Below are 23,363 nucleotides of genomic sequence, written 5' to 3' on the forward strand. Positions count from 1 at the left end.
TGCAACCAATAGTTTTTGCGGTGGTAGTTTGAGTGACAAACGTTGCAGCTGTAGTGGGGGAAGGGGTTGTTGAAGTTGACGGAACCGCCATCTTGCAAAGTGCCCTGCGATTCTGTACCTTTGCGCGCGTGTCGGAATCAGTATTATACGCTTTATTTTCCTACCCGGAATTTCGTTTTGTTTCCGTGTTCGTTTTGTTCAGGTGTTGGGGCAAATTGCAAGATAAGCTACATGCTGGAAACTCCCCATTTACCGTTGTCTTTCGGTAGGTACACTTGCCAGCCTATGCTCTTGGTGCCGAAGAGGCGATTAGACAGCATTCTGTAGATAGCCGGCTAACGTTAGCTGGTTAGCACGAAACATACTTTGCCATCTTAAAACTACGCTGTCAAACACTCTCGGTTTACCTCTACTTACCACAGAAGTATCGTTAATTTCAGTTATCACTTATCGTGAGGACATACTGTGATTTTATTTTTCAACTTTGTAGACAGTTAACGTTGCTCCCCTAGCTCACCAGTATCAGTTTACTAGACGTCGTCACTAACGTCTGTTTAAAATGTGATTTTTAAAAGACTAGATTAGCTAACAGTAGCTAGTGACGTAAGCCAGTTTGCCTGAACCGGTGTGTTTCTGTTGCGTTAGTGGTCTGTTTTGGGCCCTGGTAGATAAATGGAATGACGTTAATGCGAATTTTAGTCGGTTACCTTATGTAGGGAAGGCATGTGTGCGTGTCGTTTTAACCAGTGCTTGGTGTAAATTAAAGTGCAATTTAATCTCTGGAAACCGTGTCTTTTCAGTTGGCTGGCTGGAAATTGTGTAGCTGATGAGCATAATTTTCCATTACAACCGCATTCGTAAGCAAAACCGAGCCTGTTAGCTTGAAATTGGTACCTGTAAATTAATGAACTATATACTTGTATGTTCATTATAGCAGCACTAAGTGAACCGTTGATGTCTTCCTATTTGTGTTTTATGTTGGCATGCTGTAGGGCTGGGGACGTAACACTTTTATCTCTCTAGAGTTGGTATCTAGATCGATTTTATTGGGCTGTGGCTAGTGTACTGGGACATAAGTTATTTTGAAGTTGTAAAAATTAGTTTTCCAGAGGCTGTGCTGATTGCCCACAGAATTTTGCATTTGGGGTGCAAATTAATGCTTCATTATGGTTGATATATATATCTATATATATATATATATATAAAGTACCAGGCAAAAGTTATGTAGTTGGCAAGAATATAATAAACTAATCAGAATATGTTTAATATTTTGGATTTTTCAGAGTAGACACCTTTTCCTTTGATGACACCTTTGCACATTCTCCTAATCAACTTCAAGAGGTTTTCTAACAATCTTGCCGGAGTTCAGTTAAGCTCGTTACATACTCCGCAATAAGCGGGAAATTTGTTCTCGCTCCTGGGGCTGCAAGAGCAGGAACAAAGTTCGTTCCGGCCAGGTCATTTTATACTTGACGCGAAACTCGAGTGCAGAACTCCAGAGACAGTCCTCATAGGGGCCTCCCACTGCAGCATACGCCACACGTGCCAAATATTTTGGGAGATGGACAATGACTGCGTTTACATGGTCTTTAGTATCCCGGTTTTGATCGGGTTTTTGAAGTATCCCATTTTTGTGTTTGTCCATGTAAACACCATATCCCGAATTCAGAAATCGGGTTATGCCCATTTCCCGATTTCAAGAAACCCGATTTTGCTACCTGGAGTACTCCGATAGAAGCCGGTATACTGGAGCATGTATACACATTATCCCGATCTCTGACGGCTGCCCACTGTCTGCGCAGGCGCGAGTGACGCCAGGCGACGCACTAGATATACAATCAACATGGCGGCAACGAGAACTTCTCACTTTTGGAGTGACGAAGAGACTGAATTTTGCCTTAAAATAATGAAAGAACTCAACATAACTACGTGTTTAGATGGCAGAAAACACAGAAATGCCGACATATTCAAGTCTGTTGCAGAAAAGCTACGTGACGCTGGTTTTCCACTTCGCACTGTTGAACAAGTTAGGTCGCGTTGGAAAACATTGAAAAAGACGTAAAACACGCATGCGCAGATAGGATGCAGCGATCAGAAAACGGGTTTCTGATATTTATCATGTATACAGGGATATGAATAACCGGGTTTCTCTGTGTTCCATGTAAACACCATATCCCGGATATGCTCAAAGCCGGGATAAGCCTCAAAACCGGGATACTAAAGACCATGTAAACGCAGTCAATGAGAGACACTTCTTTTTTATTTTCAGATATCGACATCCGGCCGGCACCCATGTACAGTATGCTGATCTCTAACCAGGAGAGATTAGCGGTCACACTGTGAATATTAGCATTTGGGAGCACACAGAGTGTCCGCAAGCATTTCTACTTTTCCCCATTAATCATGCCCACTTCCAGTTTCTGACCAATCACAGAGTAGTTGCCAGACACCACCCGAGAACTCCCAAACGAGGGCTGCGAGAACAAAGTGATTTCATTTTTTTCTTGCAGCCCTCCTTTGGAAGATCTCCCAGCTTGTTCTTAACACATCAGCCGGGCAGAACTTTTTTGGGGTATATTCTGTTACGCCCCAGGGGAGTTCTGGGTTTATTTGCATACGGAACGCGAAACTGAGATTGGATCTGGAGACGCATTTGGAGAGCATGTTAATGCCAGCTCTGAACACACGCACAAAAAACTGGCCACTTGCGATCGGATAGCCCACATATTATCTTAATGCAAGGTCTAAACAGGCCCCAATCACTCTCCTTCTTGGTTAAATAGCCCTGACAAAGCCTAGAGGTCAGTTTGGGGTCTTTGAACAAATGACACCTGTTAATTGAATACCTTTCCAGGTGACTACCTCCTGAAGCTGGTTTGAGAGAATGCAAGCAAAAGATGTCTACTTTTTGTTTTCTATATAATTCTGGCAAAATGTTACTGCCAGAAAAAGCTGTTTCTGCCTTTAGACTCACTAAATGAAAGTCAAAGTACAGGTTTGAATACACTAGGGCTGCAACAAATGATTCAGTGTATTAATCCAGTTATTTTTTCAATTAGTCAACTAATCTATCAGTTGCATTTTCTATTAATGTATTTACTATTTTCTGAGTAGTTGATTAGTCTTGTGGTTAACATCTTAAGTATAACAGAACTTTTCATATCAAATATTTTTCAAACAGTTGACATATTTTAACACAATTTGAATGGAAATAACCTAATTCCTAAGTTTTGATACTATTCAACAAAAGTCTAGATTTATTGAATGTAATTAGGAAAGATATTTTTACTGTATTCTGTCATTAATAAGCATACACTGAGTAATGCCTTAAATCCTGTGACTTATGCTGATTGTAGTTGGAAATGCATCTGTATAATCCTGTAGAGCAGGGGTGCCCAATGTGTCAATAGCGATCAACTGGTAAATCGCGGAGGTAGTGCGGGCAGATCGCCTGCCATTAAAACAGTGTTTTAGATGCTAGTCCATTATTATCTGTTGAACCTTCAGAACAAACAGCAAGACAAACTTTCCTGTGTTTTTAACTTGTTATTGCAACATGCCCTCAGTTCCGCAGCACACATCCACAGCCATATCAACAGCAATGTACAAGTGCTATTTTTCTAAAGGTGCAGTGCAACAAATTTTCCTCTTAGAAAAATAAAAACAAAGATGTGTAGATACTTCAAATTGCTACAGAAGTTAATTTAAAAGAGCAAATAGATGCGAGAGAGGGAGAACAGAAACAGTGGAAAAGGCAGTACTAAACTTAAAAAAATAAGTAAACACTTAAATGTTACAAAAATGAAAGCAAATTGTACAGTTTGGACACAAACATGTACAATAATGTGTTGTTGTGGTATTGAGTTATTTAACCTCATATTTCAAAAGTGACAAATGGAAAATCTCTTTCTGCCTCTGTCTTCCCGTCTCTGTCTTTGCAGTCACTTGCCTCCTCTAGAGGTGAATGTGGTTGTAGAGATGCTGATAGCTGACACCTGTGGAATATCTCTCTCTTAGGACATTTTGCTGATGAGTACCCTGTTTGACAATCAGCATTTGTTGTTATTGGTGGTAGGCAGAGGTATGTCAGGTCTTTGTAGAAAGTTTGGCAGAGTTGTCTTTGCCTCAGAGTACTCCTTTCCTGCTGTGTGTTACTTGATGTAGGGCTGTGAACACATGAACAATGTCCACACATTTGTATTTGCATAATGAAAACCGTGGTTTACAACTTTGTTTTTCTTTTTCTTTCAAGAGTGCATTTTTTCATGGTTTGATGGTCAAAACACGCTTAGTGATGATGATGATGATGATGATGATTAGGGATACACCAAAAATTTTCGAAATTCCGAGAAGACTTTTATCATCAAAACAACACGGCCGAAACAGGATGTTGTAATGACGCTTGCCATGATTGTATGCAAACATTATAATGACGGTTGCCAAGTTTCATAAGGATTGGGTGAATACTTCAAAAGTTATAGGCCTTAAAGTCATATGAAGTGTTTCCATGTCACTTGTAGCGGCCCCTGTTGATGTAATGTCACGCAACTTGATGGGCGTCTACTAGGTCTGGGCGATATAAAAATATATTGATATATTTGTTAATGCGATACGGAATAGGCCTGTATCGCGTATATCGATACAGTTCAAATTTGCGCTGTGATCCTTGCTCTAGTCAAGCTGCTCACCCAGAGCTCTCTGGACTGCTCCCCGCACCCCCGCCCCTCCTCTTTCATCCACAGAGGAGGAGCGCAACAATGTCTACGGAGTGTGCGGAGGAGAAATTGGTTAGTTAAAGAAAAAGCAGTGGCTCAGTAATTTGGAGATGGTTCAGATTCAAAGTATCAGATGAGCAACAACATTATGTTATGTGCAGAGGTTGCGCGAGACTTTTTCGTTGTCTGTCATTTTGACTGACGGTCATAAAAATCCCGTCATCTGTTCTTACCCATCACTTTAATTTTTTAAAATGATAATAATGCAATTCTGTTGCATTTCATTTTCATTAAAATTTAATTAATAATAATTAAATTAAAATTAATTAATTATAATTTTGTTTCTAGGGCACACGGTTCTTGAGATATGAGGCAAAACGTAAATTGGCTTATTATAGTGTATTAACACCCTGGCAAAGTGACATGGTAGGACTTCTACCAAGTTACCAGGTTTGATGCCTTTCGCCCTTGCAGTTTGTCCTGGGCAGACACTTAAGCTACGCAGAAAAAGATAAATCATTATAATAATAATAATAATAAGAAAAATTGCAACAAAATCAATATCGTTCCTGCAACTTCGTATTTAATTTGGGGACTCTGCTGTGGAGGTTCACCATTTAACCCAGTGGTTCCCAAACTCTCTGCTGGGCCCCCCTTTGGTATTAGAAAATCATCCCAAAAAAATTGTTTTCAGACTCCATTGTAGTTTATTTCACACATTGTAATTAATACAAACCTCAACCTTTTTTGAACAAATACAAGTAAACTTTACTGTGTAATTATGTTCAGTGTAACAGGTTTGCGTGGCAGTCCATCAAAAACTCGTCCATCTCATTGCTAGCAGTTTCCTTTATTGATTCATTCATTCCATCTAGAGGGTGACAGGGGAATCAGTTGTCGCTCCCATCCCATCTCGAGCCCACAAAAATATGCCCGTCATATCCCAATCACGTGACTGCCCCCCCCGATTCCCAAAGATTCCCAAAACCCGTCCCGCTCCCTAGGTTGTTGTCTGAAGTTGCCCCCCCCCCCCCCCCCGCAATGGCTCTGCGCCCCCCACTTTGGGAGCCACTGCTTTAACCCAACATGCATGTCTGTGTGAGAGGAGACAAAGCAGACATGAAAACGATGTGGAAACTCCACATATAGATCCAACCAGTCAGCCAGCAGGTTAGAACCCAGGATCTTGTCTATATGTGCAGAAGCAATTTTCTTACAACTTCCAAATGTGCTGGAAAGCAGTGCTGACATGCTAGCTATTAGCATGACGAATAGCATCTGCTTTTGAGTCTCTGTTGAATTATTCTCTCAAAAACAACAGATGACACACCTCCCACGCTCTGACCGCAACCAGCCATCAGACTGAATTCACTATTGTCATTAATTCACATACATAGTGTTGAGAATGATTTAACCGTGATTTTAGTATGATGGTTGGTTGGTGGTCAGAGCATAGGAGTCCTCATTTCCTTATCAGTTGTTTTTGAGAAGAGACTTGAGCAGGTGCTAATGGTTAGCATGGCAGCGCTGCTTTGCTGTGCTACTTTCCAGTGTGTTTATAGGTTGTAAGCAGATTGTTTCAGCATGTATAGATCTATCAAACTAAACAATGAAAATTCAATTAACATTACGCTTAAGGTGGAATATCTCTGCATTGTACTAAAAAATACCTGCCTCCAAGCTATTCCTTAAAAGCTTGGAGGCTGGTATTTTTTCAGTTCAATGCAGAAATATTCAGCTTGATTTTTATTTTAGTTCTCAACATAAAGCTTAATTTACAGGATGTGCGTTGATGGTGCGTCTACAGCATAGGGGGCTGTCGAAAACCTTTATTCCTATGCACACTTCACATGATGGCAAGTGGAGCAGAGTGGCTCATGTTGCAGTTGAAGTAATTAAATGTGGATTAACAGTTTCACTAAAGTTACTGCAAAACATAGAGAAGACATCTAAGTAGTGTGTAGGAGCCTGAACAAAGGACAGCCTTCTGTGCTTGTCTGGGCACTGAGTCACGTGAACAAGAAAAAGCATTTCACACCCATCACAGCCTCTACTGTCCGTTGTCGCCACAACACGTAGCTATATTTCTGGGGAGGTGCACGTCAGGTTACAGTGCAGTGTCTGGAGTTGCCACAGTACTATAAATTGCACATAACACAAGAGACTCCTCCTATTGCTTTATCTGCACATGGCATAAGGGCAGGTGGCTGTCTTTCTATGGGTACTTGGGCACTTCCATTTGCCAGGGTCCCATGAAACTTTGTGGGAAACACTGATTTGAATGAATGTCCACATAGGTCTGTTTTAAAATGATGCGGAGAGCTAGCAAGTCTCTAAGTCAATGGAGCTGCACACAGACTGAAAAAAGTTTAATCAAGAATGTTTTAGTATTCGCTGATCACAAATATATGCTGGACATGATCATAGTGTCATCACTGGTTATTTTGCACTTAAATATATGTTGGTGTGGTTTATTATTATTTTTAGGTACACCGGAGAAACGAGGAAATTACAATTATTACAACAACATTGATTGCATTGTTTGGTACTTGGATCAAAGCTTAATTTGGGCCTTTTGCAGTGGTGTCTACAAGTCTAAATTGCTAAAATCACACAAAAATCAGTGAAAACATGTCTGTTTCTGTGTCATCCACACAGGTGTATACTGGTAATCTGCTGTATGTGTGCTTTTTGTCAACCTGTCGATCACCGCTGTCTATCTTCCAGTCCATGTGGCTTGCCTGGAATGGGCCATAACTCCCAAAGACTAGAACATACATCTTTTTAACTTGAGATCCGCCATCTGGACTCCAATATACTCCCAGGTATGCAAAAGAGCAAGCTGTTTGACAATTACGCCCATTACTGGTGCACTTAATTAATCACTTTGAATGAAGAACCTATATTTATATTTGTATATTTTAAGGACACATGATGGTTGTGTTTGACCAAAGTATATTGACTGTGTAATTTATTTAGTCATTTTTGAAGAACCGACATGTTTTGGAAATTTGACCTCCACACCACATCCCACATTGACACACTGCTAGAGAAGGAGGATGTCACGCTTACAGAGGTAATGGATGAGGATGACGTCCTGCAGGAGTGCAAAGCTCAAAATCACAAACTGGTTGACTTCCTGCTCAGACCACAGTGCATGGAGGACCTGGTTGCCTTCATCACACAAGAACCCAGTACTGATGTTGAGGAGAAGGTTAAATACAAGTAAGAAAACATGGTGGTAAGGGTGAACCATCTCAAGAGTTTTTTAAAAAAAAAAAAAAAAAAATTTAGTTTTATAGTTTGTTAAAACCATTTGTAGACACCCCCATTGCTCATTTGACTGTGCTGTAATGCATGTATGGCAGCCATTATTTTTATCATGTCCTATTGGTGGTTGTAGAAGTTGACAGAAAAAGCATGATTATTTGCTTGAAGAATCTGCTGAATTTGGATATTATACAGTATAAAAGTTTTCATATAGGCACCTCATGAATCACTACAGTGCTCAGTTACTGAGTAGTTTCATATTTAAAAGCTTGATGCTGTAGTATGCACACGGAAAACTGAGCGTAATAGGGAGCCTGTCATGTTGTAAAACAGGTAGTGTTTGTAGCAGTTTATTTAAAAAAAAAAAAACTCTAAACCTGAAGTGAAAGAAACAAATTGATTTAGTAACGCATTCAGAGAAGTTTCTGGCCTTAGCATACATACCCTACAATTTGCAGTGCTGCATCTTATTGTATGTCATCTTGTATGTCATGAATCCCACTTTTAATTTTTGAACTCTTTGTTACCTTATTTTGTTGAAAGGACGTAAGAAAACATATCAGGTCCTTTAAGAAGGAACTTTTTGATAGTTTAATTATTGGGGCAAGTAACATTTGTTGTTACAGGAACTAAAAGTGATTTTAGTTCTTAGAACCCTGTTTGTAGTTCAGGGTAGGCTGGGGATGAAGCTATAAAAGTTTACTACTTTGGTTTTCAGTGTTGTTGTATAGGTTGCAATTTTACATTAATGGTGGAAAAGTCCTCAGCGTCCCCAAAGTAGGAAGAATGTAATATCAGCTTGTATATTGCGTCACATGTAACATTTGTTGAAAATTAAGTTGCAGTTTTTGTTTTTATAGGTATCCCAACATATCATGTGAACTGCTTACATCAGATGTGAGCCAGATCAATGACAGACTGGGAGAAGATGAAAAACTGCTGATGAAACTATATGGTTTCCTCCAGAATGAGCCACCGCTCAACCCGCTCCTAGCCAGCTTCTTCTCTAAGGTCCTATCAATTCTCATAGGACGCAAGCCTGAACATGTAAGTCTGTGATAGTAGAGTGCCGATTCAAAGAACAGGATACATGTCACCAGGTGTGATTTTTCCCAAAATGTAAAACTCTATACTGTGCATGCTTTTTAATCTTTTTTTTTTTTTTTTTTTACTTTAATGGCTGAAGTTAAACCTGTATGACAGTTTGTCCTCTTTACTAATTTCAAGATGTTTATTGAATGTCTATGTTTATAGATAGTGGATTTTCTGCGGAAGAGGGAGGACTTTGTAGATTTGATGATCAAACACATCGGGACATCTGCGATAATGGACCTGCTGCTCAGAATGCTCACCTGTGTTGAACCACAGCAGCTACGACAAGATGTTCTCAATGTGGGTGGCGAACCAACTTTATTAGCTTTTCTACAAATGTTTCCCACATCTGTTCACTTGCTATCAAGTTAAATTGGACCCTTGCAACCAACAAGAACACGTATGAATAAGTAGAATGAATTAACAGCATGGATTTGGACAGCAGAGGACACAAAATTGACATATTTATTGATTTAATTCATTTTGTAATCTTACTGAAAACTACATATGTTATCTTGATGTATGGTTCATACAGTTTTTTGTGTCCTTCAGAATTACATAAAAATGGTTCAAAACTTCCTGAAAGTAAACAAAGAACACAATCAAGCAAATTAAACATTATATTTGTCTATTTTATATTAAGGCAAATTAGCCTATATTGCATATCTGTTAGTTGCAAAAGTAAGTGCATCTTACAGTGGGAAGGACTAATGCATGATTTATTGCATTTCGTCATGTTGATGCCGTTGCTACGGACCTTGGATCTTACCCAGGACCCTATGTTGTAGCCTGACGTGCACCTCCGCAGACTTGTAACTATGCAACGCAGAATGTAGCGGCTGTGATTGATGACTCACCAGACAAAGTTCTCCTTTGTTCAGGCTTATACACACTGTCTACTCAGATGTTCTGCTCAGCAGTGATTTGAGTGAAACTGTTAATCCATATTTATTTATGCCAACTCCAACATGAGCTCCTCTGCCAACTCCTCTGTTCCACTCGCCATTGTGTGAAATACAGAGTGAAATTCAACACAGCGTGTTTCAGTGGCTTAATTACATAACAAACTGGAGATTCACAGGTATAAATGCTTTTCATACCCCCTATGATGTTGCTATGCACTCAATGTGCAGTGGTAGTATAATCAAGCTTAAGTCACTCTTCTCCAAAAAGAAGAGCCTGTCTGCAGTATTCTAAACATCAGGTGTGTAAAAGCACTATTGGCAAAATGTTTTGTGGACAGGAAATGCCGAAGTAGAATAGTTTGGTTTAAATGAGATGTGTCATATTTGGAGACAAGAAACACTACATTCCAGCTTCAAAACCTCATCCTGTCTGTAAAACATGGTAATGTCCTTGTTTGGGCTTGTGTTGCAGCATCTGGGCCACAATGCCTGGCTATCATTTGTGGACCAATGAATTTGGAATTATACCAGTAAATTCTAAAAGAAAATGATAACTGTCCAAGAGTCTACTGTGTCTACTTTCAGGATTTCCTGAAAAACGTCATTTTTATGCAGAAGGTACACAAACCTGTATGTTGCCTAAGCTAGAAACCTTGGTGTTTTCCAAAAATTAGTTCATATGCAAAATTGTCTTAACTTGCTTGAGTGAAGGTGATCATGAATTGGTATTATTTGGATTTTCCTTCCAATACTTTCGTGCTGCTTATTATTTATGTGCTCTTCCTTTAGTGGCTGAATGAGGAGAAAGTAATTCAGAGACTGGTGGACATGGTGCAGTCTTCTCAAGATGAAGATGTGAGTAACGAGCACACTGCTGTTTTGTCTATTGGCCTTCAGCATCTTTAAACTCCTGTGGGCCTTTGATCAGGCAGGGAATGTGTTCTTGTGTTTTTTAACCTTTGAAAAGGGGTGAATATATATTAATAGTTTAAGATTTTATGTAGTTTCCATCTTGTCTCGGTACAAAAAAAATCTGTGGAGGAGCCTTCATATAATTCTTAATATATTTACAATAAGTTCAGAATTGTTGGATATTAATTGGAGGATTATTTATCCCCAATTATGGAATTTTCCAGTGCCAGGAATGCTGAAAATAAACAAAAACAAATTGACCCTTAAAAGTGTGTCAATAAACAGAGACCCAACAAGTTATAGGGATGTACACATAAAAAAAATAAATAAAAATGCCCTTCATGTGATGCCGATCTGATTAAGGTGATTCCTGAAGGCTTTTCTTATTATATTTCATTCTCCCAGATTACGTGTGCGGTCTGCAACTATAACACATACAAAAAACCTCAAAATCAGTCTAACGTGGACTTATGTTTGACAGATCTGCTTTAGTGTTGTTTATTATGGTTAACTAAAGGATAACTTGATTGCTCAGAAAATAAATAGATTAAGCTAAAGAATAATTGTATGAAATATGAAATTAATATCAAAATTGGAAATATTTGTTTATTGTAGGCCTTCAGTATGCACAATTTCAAGAGTCATATAAAAGATCAAATACGGTTTATTGTATTCCTTCTTCTGTTTGTCTTGTTTTGTTTGTTTTTGTTTCAGAGGCACTCAAATGCTTCCCAGTCGCTGTGTGAGATCATTAGACTCAGCAGAGACCAGATGTTCCAGGTCCAGGGCTGCTCGGAGCCCGACCCACTTCTGGCCACACTTGAAAAGTATGCTCTTGTTACAAAAAGTCATCTAAACCCTACTGTACAGAAAAAATGTCTTTCTGGTGTTTCACTCTTATCTCATGAGGCAGCTGGATTTTTGTGAAATCACTTTCCAATCCATCTTGCCAGGCTAAACCAAAGTGGTTCAACCAATCAGTGTCCTCTCTGGAACTACTGGCAGTGGCAGGCGTGTTTTAGGTGTGACACTTGGTTTGAAAACAACAATGGTGTGTGCCTGTAATGTTCCTTACAAAGAGCGCAAGAATAGTCAGTCAACATGCTCACTATATAATTAGACCTACTGAGTGTATACTGACTGCTTGCTACCTCTTAAAGGGGAATTACCATTTTTTACAACCTGGATCTTATTTCTGGCATAAAATACGATTGTTTACTCACCCATATAACTTTGGTGTCATTTGGAGTCGTTCGGAGTGCCGCATATATCTATATAGTGGGTGTGGCACCAAAATGTAGCCTCTAAATAACGCATTATCTGCTGCGAAACTCGTTCATTTCGCCAATATTTTGTTATGATATGCTATTGCTGTGCCCCGTTGTGTCTGGAGTTACCTGTTAACATCATCTGGGGTCTGTAGATTACCCTACTAACTTCTGACCTGGATGATGTCCTCTCTGAGCGCCGCGCACCCACGACAGTCGGATTTTTTACCTGTAATTTGCTACTGCTAGTTTTTTGCAACATGGCTGACTATTTTTCCAATTCTGAGGTTGTGGACGACGACTTTGTTTATGATGGACGTCCTTACCGTTTTGAGCAAGAGTATACGGATGAGGAGCTTGTTGAAAGGAGGATGCGGAGGCAGAGAGAGGAACAGTCCTTTTCCAAACAATTTCCCAGGATGACTTTCCAGATGGTGTAACTTAACAAACCACTAGCACAGGGCCGATTTTTGTGAAGCATGCCGAGCAAAGGGCCACTCTGCATTATTTTTCTTCCCATTGTGCCAGTAACAGTTGTTTTATGTGAAGAGTCTCTTTTTGCTGCTACTGCTATCATTATTATTTATTCTAGTAGTATACAGTAATTGTTATTTGTAATAAGGATAATGGCCTTTGGGTTCACAAAGCGTGTTTTGAGCATCAAACCAGGGAAAAAAATACATTCTTAAAGGAAAATAGCACTGTTTGCATTATGTAAATACCCTGGTAATACCTGTAATTTGCTAATGCTATGGTTCGTCCGCAACCTCAGAATCAGGAAAAATATTCAGCCAAAAAACTAGCAGTAGCAAATTACAGTTAAAATTTACAGTTAAAGAAGCTGACCATCGCGGGTGCGCGCGCCGCACAGAGATGACATCGTCCAGGTCAGAAGACATCATCTGGGGTCTATAGGTCAATCTACAGACCCCGGATGATGATAACAGGTAACTCCGGACTCAACGGGAAATAGCATTAGCATATCATAACAAAATATTGGTGAAATGAACGAGTTTCGCGGCAGATAATGCATTATTTAGAGGCTGCGTCCCGGTGCCCTGTCACTCCCGCTATATGGGTATACGTTGATCCTTTCCTAAACGAGTGCAAATGAAACAATAGTTATTTGTGTGATTAAACGACCGTATTTTATGCTAGAAATAAGGTCCAGGTTGTAAAAACAATAGTTCCCCTTTAAATCCAGGTGGCGACTTTTTTTTTTTTTTTTGGCCAATCAGTGTACCCCAATAACACAACAACACATTATTAGACATTTTTGTGGCAAACTGTATAATTTGCTTTAAGGATGCATTATTTTAATGCCTTTGTTTATTTAAAGTTTAGTACTAGTTTCTGTTCTCTCTTTGCATCTATTTTTTAGAATATGCTTTGTAGCAATTTGGAGTATACAGTGTGTTATATACAAATGAAATAATAAGTTTTGTTGTTGTAAGACTTAGAAATGGTCCATAATAACAGACATTTAGGACATTTATCTTCTGTGGGCTTGATGTGGCCCATTGGCCGATAATTGACTTTCAGTGATGTAGTGTATCAGGTTAGTTCCACTGTATCTTGAACTTTCACCCAACTAAGGAATTGAGGCTTATTAAATCTCAGGTATGAAATCAGTAAATTTTTGCTTTTGATGTAGAATATCCAGTCGATAAGCCTTTGATCGGTTTTCTAGCTGTGTCCCTTGTCATTTTCACTAATTAAAACCTGCTTCATATTTATATTCATGTCTGTCTTCTTCCACCTCAGGCAGGAAACAGTGGAGCAGCTGCTGTCTAATATCTTCGACAGGGAGAAGAATGAATCTGCAATTGTCAGTGTTATCCAGATCCTGCTCACCTTGTTTGAGACAAGGAGACCAGCGTATGTCCTGTTCTGTTGTCTGCCGCCTTCTGTTTTTAATTGGATTTTGATATACACTATATGATAAGATTGTTGAAGACTGTGCGAGAACTTACAGTTCAAGTTAAAAAACATTCCTGATCTGTGACTGTAGACACGGCCCAAAAGACTGGTTTGGAAAGCTTGTTCGTTACATTTTGACTTCGTATTTTGTAGGTTTGAGGGTCATATGGAGTGCCCACCTGGGATGTCCCACCCTTCCTTCTCTGTCAACCACAGTATCCTGGAGGCTGTGAGACCCCGACTCAAGGATTTTCACCAGCTGTTATTGGAACCCCCAAAGGTGAAAACCACACTGACAGCTGTGAGAGTTAGTCTACATATAATTTTAGTCCAATGCATTAATAACCGTTTCCAGTTTAATTTGAAGTATTGAATAATTATTATGGATTTATTATATATTTATATATTATAGTCACTTGTGCATATGCTGAACAATGCTTATTCTCCGCCATCAGAGGAATGTGATGAAGACAACGTGGGGGGTACTGGACCCTCCAGTAGGCAACACAAGGCTCAGTGTGGTCAGACTGGTGGCCAGTCTGTTGCAGAGCAACACACACAGCATCAACACAGAATTGATTAATCTCAACACACTGGGAGTCATACTTGTGAGTACGATCAGTATTTTGATTTTTTTGGAAGATTTTGCAGCTTTTGTTCGCCCTTTTGTAAGCCAACTACTATATATACACTACTATATATGCTATAAGTATCTTGAATTAAATAAAAAATAAAATGTCTTATAGTCTAAGTAATAGTCTTGAGATAATACAGACTCATGGCAAATCACATTGACTGCGTTTACATGGTCTTTAGTATCCCGATTTTGAGGCTTATCCCGGCTTTGAGCATATCCGGGATATGGTGTTTACATGGAACACAGAGAAACCCGGTTATTCATATCCCTGTATACATGATAAATACCAGTAACCCGTTTTCCGATCGCTGCATCCTATCTGCGCATGCGTGTTTTACGTCTTTTTCAATGTTTTCCAACGCGACCTAACTTGTTCAACGGAGCGAGGTGGAAAACCAGCTTTTCCGCAACAGATTTGAATACATCAGCATTTCTGTGTTTTCTGCCATCTAAACACGTAGTTGTGTTTAGTTCTTTCATTACTTTAAGGGAAAATTCTGTCTCTTCGTCGCTCCAAAAGTGAGACGTTCTCGTTGCCGCCATGTTGTTTGTATATCTAGTGCGTCACTTGGCGTCACTCGCGCCTGCGCAGACAGTGGGCAGCCGTCCGAAATCGGGATAATGTGTATACATGCTCCAGTATCCCGGCTTCTATCGGAGTACTCCAGGTAGCAAATCCGGGTTTCTTGAAATCGGGAAATGGGCATAACCCGATTTCTGAATTCGGGATATGGTGTTTACATGGACAAACACAAAAACGGGATACTTCAAAAACCCGATCAAAACCGAGATACTAAAGACCATGTAAACATGGTCACTGACTCTAAATAATTCTTCAGACTCCAGTTTGGAGACAAAGTCTACATCTTTCTTATTTTACAGGGATATAGGTTGGTTATGCAGGACTTAGAAACTGCTAGAATTACTTAGAATACCTAACATTATTTGGTTAGGATGCATGTTTGCATAGGATGATAAGCAGTTGTGTGAAAACTAACAGTATTCACAAATTTGCATTCATGAAGGGGGACTTATGAGGGAAACATAAATCGCAGTACTGAGCACAATATTCTGTTTTATGATCCAGATAGTATACTGAGAGGCTAAAATGTTTGCACACTTTAAATGGATGTTCAAAATAAATGGTAACTTCCACATGCGTATGTGTATACCCTGGGTATACCCCGCCCGCAGCACCCAGCACAGAAATAATAATAATAAGTTTCAAAACACTCAATTTTTTCCCAAGGATTAAAAAACAGAAATCTGTGCATTTTTATTTTTTTTTTGCTTTTTTTTGTATTTCCTTTGAGAATTCTAGAATTTCCTCCCAGAGCTGCTGTTTTTGTCATTTTCACTAATTAAAACCTGCTTCCTTTTAAGGATGCTCCAAATGGTAGAGGTCAGGGGATGGTGGTGTCCACACCATGGTTTTCTTCCCTTTATGCCCAAAGCAGCCAAGGCCTTAATGGTATTTTTTTGCGGCATGGGATGGTGCGTTGTCTTGCATGAAAATTATTATACTCTGAAAGATATAGTTCTTGTTTTATACCTTGGCAGGAAATGGGTAGTTAGGAACTCCACATATTTTGCTGAGAAACAAAAACTGGGAAAAAGTATAAAGCTGCACTTTCAAGTAGGGTTGAACAATTTGGGAAAACAATCTTATTGCGATTTTTTCCCCCAATATTGCGATTGCGATTTAGTATGTGATTTTTTATTTATTTTTTATTTTATCCTCTTTTTTTTCCCAACAAAACATAATGAATGATTTAAATATGAACAATACAATATTAGATACATTTAGTGTAAAATGTTCTTTCCCATAGGCTGGACCTATTTGTTAGAATTAAATTAAAAGATGTATGACTTGACATAAATGACATTTTTATTTAACTGCTCATTACAGAAACGTCTGTGGCTTTGCCACTGTGCATTTAAAGGGAAACTACTGTTTTTTACAACCTGGACCTTATTTCTAGCATAAAATATCATTGTTTACTCACCAATATCACTTTTGTTTCATTTGCACTTGTTCAGGAGATATTTTGATCAGCGTATATCCATATACATGGATTAAAGTTTTCCGTCCTATGACGGATTTCCGTCAACTCGGGTCTCAAAAGGCTAAAAATGAGATCGGTGCAGATCCGAAGAGAAAAAAAAAAGGAAGGGGGGTCTACAACACCGATATGATACGCAACAACTTCACCTATCAGCTGTGGAGTTTTAACTGTCTGAGAGGAGCCTGCCTGCCTGCGCGCGCCTCGGGATGCGCCGAGCTCTCCTCCGGGGCGGAGGGAGACACGCCGCGGCCCTCGAAGAAGGGAGGCATCAGCAGCAGACCAACCTCGCGCCAGGCGGAGGTGGTTGCGCCAGACCGTTAATGATCCTTCCGCAGGTTCACCTACGGAAACCTTGTTACGACTTTTACTTCCTCTAGATAGTCAAGTTTGATCGTCTTCTCGGCGCTCCGCCAGGGCCGTGACCGACTCCGGCGGGGCCGATCCGAGGACCTCACTAAACCATCCAATCGGTAGTAGCGACGGGCGGTGTGTACAAAGGGCAGGGACTTAATCAACGCGAGCTTATGACCCGCGCTTACTGGGAATTCCTCGTTCATGGGAAATAATTGCAAACCCCAATCCCTATCACGAGTGGGGTTCAGTGGGTTAATTTTTTTTTAATGCTCAATGCATGTTTTTTTTTATGTCGTGGCAATTTATCATTCAATCAAACATGACCAAAGAGAAAGGCACAAGGCATGTCCACAAACAAAAGGTTAAAACGCCACAAAGTGATTGCCTAAAAATTTTTTCAGTCGGATGATTTTATTTTGCTTTAATCCCTGCATATAGCGGGAGTGGTCAGGGCATCGAAACGCAGCCTCTAAATAGCGCATTATCTGCAGCGAAACTCGTTCATTCCGGCAATACGTCTTCTGACCTGGATGATGTCATCTCTGAGCGGCCGGCGCACCCGCTACGGTCGGCTTGTTTACCTGTAATTTGCTACTGCTATGGTTCGTCCACAACCTCAGAGTCGGACAAATATTCAGCCATGTTGCAAAAAACTAGCAGTAGCAAATTACAGGTAAACAAGTCGACCATCGCGGGTGCGCGCGCCGCTCACAGACATCGTCCAGGTCAGAAGACATCATCCGCTCGCTCGTGTCACGTGACCACCTTGTAATCGCACAAGTTGCGGTTAGAAAATCGTGTTTTATCATATCGCGATATTATCGCAAATGCAATTAATCGTTCAGCCCTACTTTCAAGTTAAGTTAACAGCAGCACTCCAAGTGACCTAGTTTGTTTCGTTACGCTGCTTTGAAAATGTCACATGATCTGATCATGTGATGATCTGTGCGATCATAGACTCACAAAGGTCAGTACAATGAATTTGCCTTACAGAAACTTTCCTTAATATGACTTTATCTATATTAGCCTGTCTGCGCTATGAATCACACACAAATCTTTTCACAGTACAATGATCTCTCTTAATATCCAGTGTATTCATACCTTTTGTAAGATACTGCACTATTTCTAATTTTTCATCTGCAAAGATCTTTTTTTTTATCCCTTATTGCAGGATACCACTGACTTACTTAATAATGTGGAACTACCTCCTTAAGTAGTTTCCCTTTAATTAGGCTCACCTTCAACTAATTACCAAACCTGTCTGAGATTAATGTCAGTGATCGAACCTTCATTGAAAAACAAAAAATCGAACGGTTGTTTAATTAGGGGTCCATGCAATTGAAGTTGCAGGAACCCTAATGATTTTGTTTGCGAATTTTCTTATTATAATAATAATAATAATAATAATAATAATGATTTCTCTTTTTCTGCATAGCTTAAGTGTCTGCCCAGGATAAACTGCAAGGGCGAAAGGCATCAAACCTGGTTACTTGGTAGAAGTCCCAGCATGTCACTTTGCCAAGATGTCAATATACATGCCTGCAGCTAGGTGGCGCTATAATAAGCCAATTTACTTTTTGCCTCATATCTCAAGAACTGTGTGCCCTAGAAACAAAATTCTTTCTCCCTCTGATTCCTTAGAAAGCACTGGTTCTAATGGACTAGGCCACGCCCATTTTCTGTCTTCCATTTGTTTCCGCCATTTTGAAAAAATTGCACCTCAAAGCAAATTAAACTCCTCCTAGCCCATTCATCCAATTCTCACCAGACTTGGCATGTATCATTTATGGACAAAGATAATGAAAAGTTTTCAAAAGAACTTTAGCAGGGTTATTGATTACAAAGTTAATGGCTAATTAAATTTTACGGCGTGGCACAGTATAACTCCAAAGCTAATGTTTTGTGAAGTATACAACCAAACTTAATCAAACTTTACATCGTTGATAATAATATGATTCTGTACAAGCACACCACTTTTGTGACACTTGGTCTCTAGGGAGTGCTACAAAAGCAACCTTCAAGATTCAAGATTTCTTTATTGTCGGTTTCTCAATACGTTCACGACATACAGAAAAATAAAAAGAAAGTTTATTCTCTCTGTCTCTCTCACATAAGAATAAAAAACCTAAATAGATGGAATTTGGCAGTGAAACTGTTACAAAGTAAATATTCTGGATATATATAAATATAATGAATAAATAGAAATAAGTCTATGTACAACAGTGCAATGTATGCTTGCAGCTTGGATTTACGGTAAGGTGCAAAGGTGAAGTAAGGTACAGATAACTGCCTATTTAGAATCCTTGAGTGATGGGTGGGGTTATAGTCCGGGGGGCAGGGGGTATGGGGTGGGGACGGGGACTGTGCAGACTTCAGCACCCTGAACAATCTGGTGGAGCGGGCCTGGTACCTTTTCCCCGATGGCAGGAGGCTGAAGACTGAAGAGACATTTCAATATCTCAAAAACTGCAATAGCTAATTTCATGAAATTTGGCATATACAATCTGTAAAATATTGTGTAGATGCCCATCAATTTGCGTGACATTACGTCTACAGGCTACAGGTGACACGGAAACATTAAACTGCTTGAAATTTGACAATAATAATCTGTGGATGACTCTTTACAAGCCCGTCAAGTTTTGTGCAGTACAGTCTACAGGGGGTGCTACTGGTGACTTATGCCTCTGCATCCCGCTCGGGGATGACTTTGTCATGGCATGGGCCCCTTTATGATCTCTTGCGATCATCTAGTTGAATTTAATATTGTAAGGATTTTTCGTTCATTTATGATTTTGTTCATTAAAAAAAAATCTAATTGTACTTAATTCCTTGTTGTAGCCCTCCTTTAGTCTACGGATATTTGTTACTGTAGTGCTCTCTGGGTCTTCTGAAAGCAAAAAGCTTTCTCGTATTGCACACATTTTGCTTGTTGCGAGGTGAAAAATGTAATGGTGATGGGTTCATGCTGTTGCTCTTCTTCTACGCTGAGTCAACTGTACTGTCACGGTCCATTAATTGGCATCTTTTCTCTGTGTGAAAGCCAAAAATACAAGATTGTAAATTTAAACCTTCAGTCAAAACAGGAAGTGGTAAATGATGGCAGATATTTTGTTAAACACTCATCAGATCATCAGAAGATTTAACAACTCAATATTATATTTGTATAATTTTTGATTTTTGATTAAGATGACAATTTGGTTTTAAATTTAAATCCATATTTCCATTTGTGTATGTTTTTTCTCACTGGGTACTCTCAAGTTGAATGAATATGAATGAACTGTGGAACTCTTTCTTATTCTCTCTCTTAACCACTATAGATGACATTGTTCCTTTGGCCAAATATGTACCTTATACCTGTGTAAAAAATATTCATTTGAGATATGAAATGTAACCAGTTAGTGTGAAAGCAGCCAATCCAATGGCGGATTTCAGTTATTCCATTGGGTTCATAATTGTACAGTACCAGTCAAAAGTTTGGACACACCCTCTCATTTAATGGTTTTTCTTCATTTTCATGATCATTTACACTGTAGATTCTCACTGAAGGCATCAAAACTATGAATGAACACATATGGAATTATGTAGTAAACGAAAAAGTGTGAAATAACTCTAAATATGATTCATATTTTAGAATCCTCAAAGTAGCCACCGTTTGCTTTGTTGACAGCGCTGCAAACCCTTGGACTTCTCTCAAAGAGTTTCATGATATAGTCACCTGAAATGGTTTTCACTTCACAGGTGTGCCTTGTCAGGGTTCATTTGTGGAATTTCTTGCCTTCTTAATGGGGTTGGGACCATCAGTTGTGTTGTACACAAGTGTTGTTGGTACACAGCTGACAGCCCTATTTGACAACTGTTAGAATTCATATTATGGCAAGAACCAATCAGCTAAGTAAAGAGAAATGACAGTCCATCATTATTTTAAGAACTGAAGGTCGGTCAGTCCGGAAAAATTTTAACATGCAGTTGCAAAAACCATCAAGCGCTATGACGAAACTGGCTCACATGAGGACCACCCCAGGAAAGGAAGACCAAGAGTCACCTCTGCTGCTGAGGATAAATTCATCCGAGTCACCAGCCTCAGAAACCGCAAATTTATAGCACCTCAGATTAGAGCCCACATCAGTGCCACACAGAGTTCTAGTAGCAGACACATCTCCACATCAACTGTTCAGAGGAGACTGCGCCAATCAGGCCTTTATGGTCAAATAGCTGCTAGAAAACCACTACTAAGGAAAAGCAACAAGCAGAAGAGATTTGTTTGGGCCAAGAAACACAAGGAATGGACATTAGACCAGTGGAAATCTCTGCTTTGGTTGGAGTACAAATTTGAGATTTTTGGTTCCAACCGCATTCTCTTGTGCGACACAGAAAAGGTGAACGGATGGTCTCTACATGCATGGTTCCAACCATGAAGCATAGAGGAGTTGGTGTGATAATGTGGGGGTACTTTGCTGGTGAAACTTGGGGATTTATTCACAATTGAAGGCACAGCATGGCTACCACAGCATCCTGCAGCGACATGCTATCCCATCCGGTTTGCGTTTAGTTGGACCATCATTTATTTTTCAACAGGACAGTTACCTCAAACACACCTCCAGGCTGTGTAAGGGCTATTTGACCAATAAGGAGAGTGATGGAGTGCTGCGCCAGATGGCCTGGCCTCCACAGTCACCTAACCTAAACCCAATCGAGATGGTTTGGGATGAAATGGACTGCAGAGTGAAGGCAAACGGGCCAACAAGTGCTCAGTATCTCTGGAAACTCCTTCAAGACTGTTGGAAAAATATTTCAGGTGACTACCTCATGAAGCTCATCAAGGGAATGCCAAGAGTGTGCCAAGCAGTAATAAAAGCAAAGGTTGGCTATTTTGAAGAATCTAAAATATGAATCATATTTAAAGTTATTTCACATTTTTTTTTGTTTACTACGTAATTCCATATGTGTTGAACTGGGACTTGCTATTTGACCTGAAGGGAACAGCTAGTCCCATTTCATTCTTTTCTTTTTTTTTTTCTTTCTTTTTCCTCCAGGATACTGAACTGCCACATCCATTTTTCGGAATCCAAAGCATTTACTTATGCGTCATCTATAATCTTTGTTTTACTCAACAGGATATGTATTTCAAATACATCTGGAACAACTTCCTCCACATTCAGGTGGAAATCTGCACAGCCATGATTCTGGCTATGCCCCCTGCCACAACAGACATCCATCGTGTCACAGAGCAGGAACATGCAAGGGACAGCATCCTCATCAAACATGTAAGATTGACATACCAGAGAAAATAAATATTTATCTGTTCATAAATGTGTCATTATTTGATGTCATTGTTTTTTTCTGCATAAGCAGCTGTCATTACCTAGGTAACACTAACATGCTAAATTGAAGCAAATGCAATCATTTTGTAAATGTAATGGTATGATTTCCTTACCAACTTTCAACCTGATCATAAAGGCTGGTAGGGTTTTAAGCTAGGCTCCCATTTGATTCACTGAATTTGTTGTGTTTTGGTGTCCTTGTGTTTTTTCTAACAGCTTTTTCAAAAGTGCCAGTTTATTCAGAGAATCTTGGATGCCTGGAGCTCCAATGAGAAAGAACAGTAAGTCTTCTTGTTAACTGAAGAATGCTTGACTTTAGTGCTAAAGATAGTATTAATGTCCTAATCATTTTATTATTGTGTGTTAGGGCAGAAGGTGGTCGACGACGAGGCTACATGGGTCACCTCACCAGAATAGCCAATTCTATAGTTCATAACTGTGACAAAGGCGCTAATGGACCTCAAATACAACACCTCATCTCTGGTGAGGCCTCCCTTCTGAGTTCTCATGCTGTGTTATATTGGCTCATGCAATTTACCATCATCATGTTCAGTCAACAGACTCTATATTGTGTTATGTGTGAAATTCCTATATTGGTGGTGACAAGAGCTTAATCTTCCCCTGGCTTCAATTATACATATGTGCCTAGCTGATTTATTCAAACAATGTCAGTGTCATCTGGCGTTGGATTTGAAAACATCAGTTTTGATAAATACACCATATTTGAAAATCTCGTGCGTGTGTGTGACACAGAGCTCCCCGTAGAGGAGAGAGAAAAATGGGAAGCTTTCATTTCTGGGCAGCTGGCTGACACAAACAAAAGAAATACTGTCGACCTGGTGAGTAAGCACCTGGCAATATTAAGCATTAACTTTAATTCCACTACATGTTATTTAGACCTTA

General features: G+C 39.6%; 1 protein-coding gene across 5 annotated transcripts in view; it reads left to right on the forward strand.

Moving 5' to 3' along the window:
* The first annotated feature begins 61 nt into the window (after nucleotides 1-61).
* ppp6r3 (protein phosphatase 6, regulatory subunit 3) overlaps nucleotides 62-23,363 on the forward strand; it is a 49,164-nt gene continuing 25,862 nt past the window's right edge. For 4 of the 5 annotated variants that reach the window (XM_084555227.1, XM_084555225.1, XM_084555226.1 and 1 more), the window contains exons 1-14: nucleotides 62-265; nucleotides 7,374-7,540; nucleotides 7,695-7,940; nucleotides 8,846-9,032; nucleotides 9,240-9,377; nucleotides 10,772-10,837; nucleotides 11,609-11,721; nucleotides 13,927-14,040; nucleotides 14,236-14,362; nucleotides 14,538-14,690; nucleotides 22,254-22,403; nucleotides 22,677-22,741; nucleotides 22,828-22,943; nucleotides 23,214-23,299. In XM_084555227.1, the coding sequence (XP_084411353.1) occupies nucleotides 7,714-7,940; nucleotides 8,846-9,032; nucleotides 9,240-9,377; nucleotides 10,772-10,837; nucleotides 11,609-11,721; nucleotides 13,927-14,040; nucleotides 14,236-14,362; nucleotides 14,538-14,690; nucleotides 22,254-22,403; nucleotides 22,677-22,741; nucleotides 22,828-22,943; nucleotides 23,214-23,299 (1,542 nt within the window). In that variant the 5' untranslated portion in view covers nucleotides 62-265; nucleotides 7,374-7,540; nucleotides 7,695-7,713. The remainder of the gene's footprint in view (nucleotides 266-7,373; nucleotides 7,541-7,694; nucleotides 7,941-8,845; nucleotides 9,033-9,239; nucleotides 9,378-10,771; nucleotides 10,838-11,608; nucleotides 11,722-13,926; nucleotides 14,041-14,235; nucleotides 14,363-14,537; nucleotides 14,691-22,253; nucleotides 22,404-22,676; nucleotides 22,742-22,827; nucleotides 22,944-23,213; nucleotides 23,300-23,363) is intronic. The other variant, XM_084555224.1, reaches the window with a different exon arrangement.

This window comes from Chelon labrosus (genome assembly GCF_963514085.1).
Source record: "Chelon labrosus genome assembly, chromosome: 11".
NCBI lineage: Eukaryota > Metazoa > Chordata > Actinopteri > Mugiliformes > Mugilidae > Chelon > Chelon labrosus.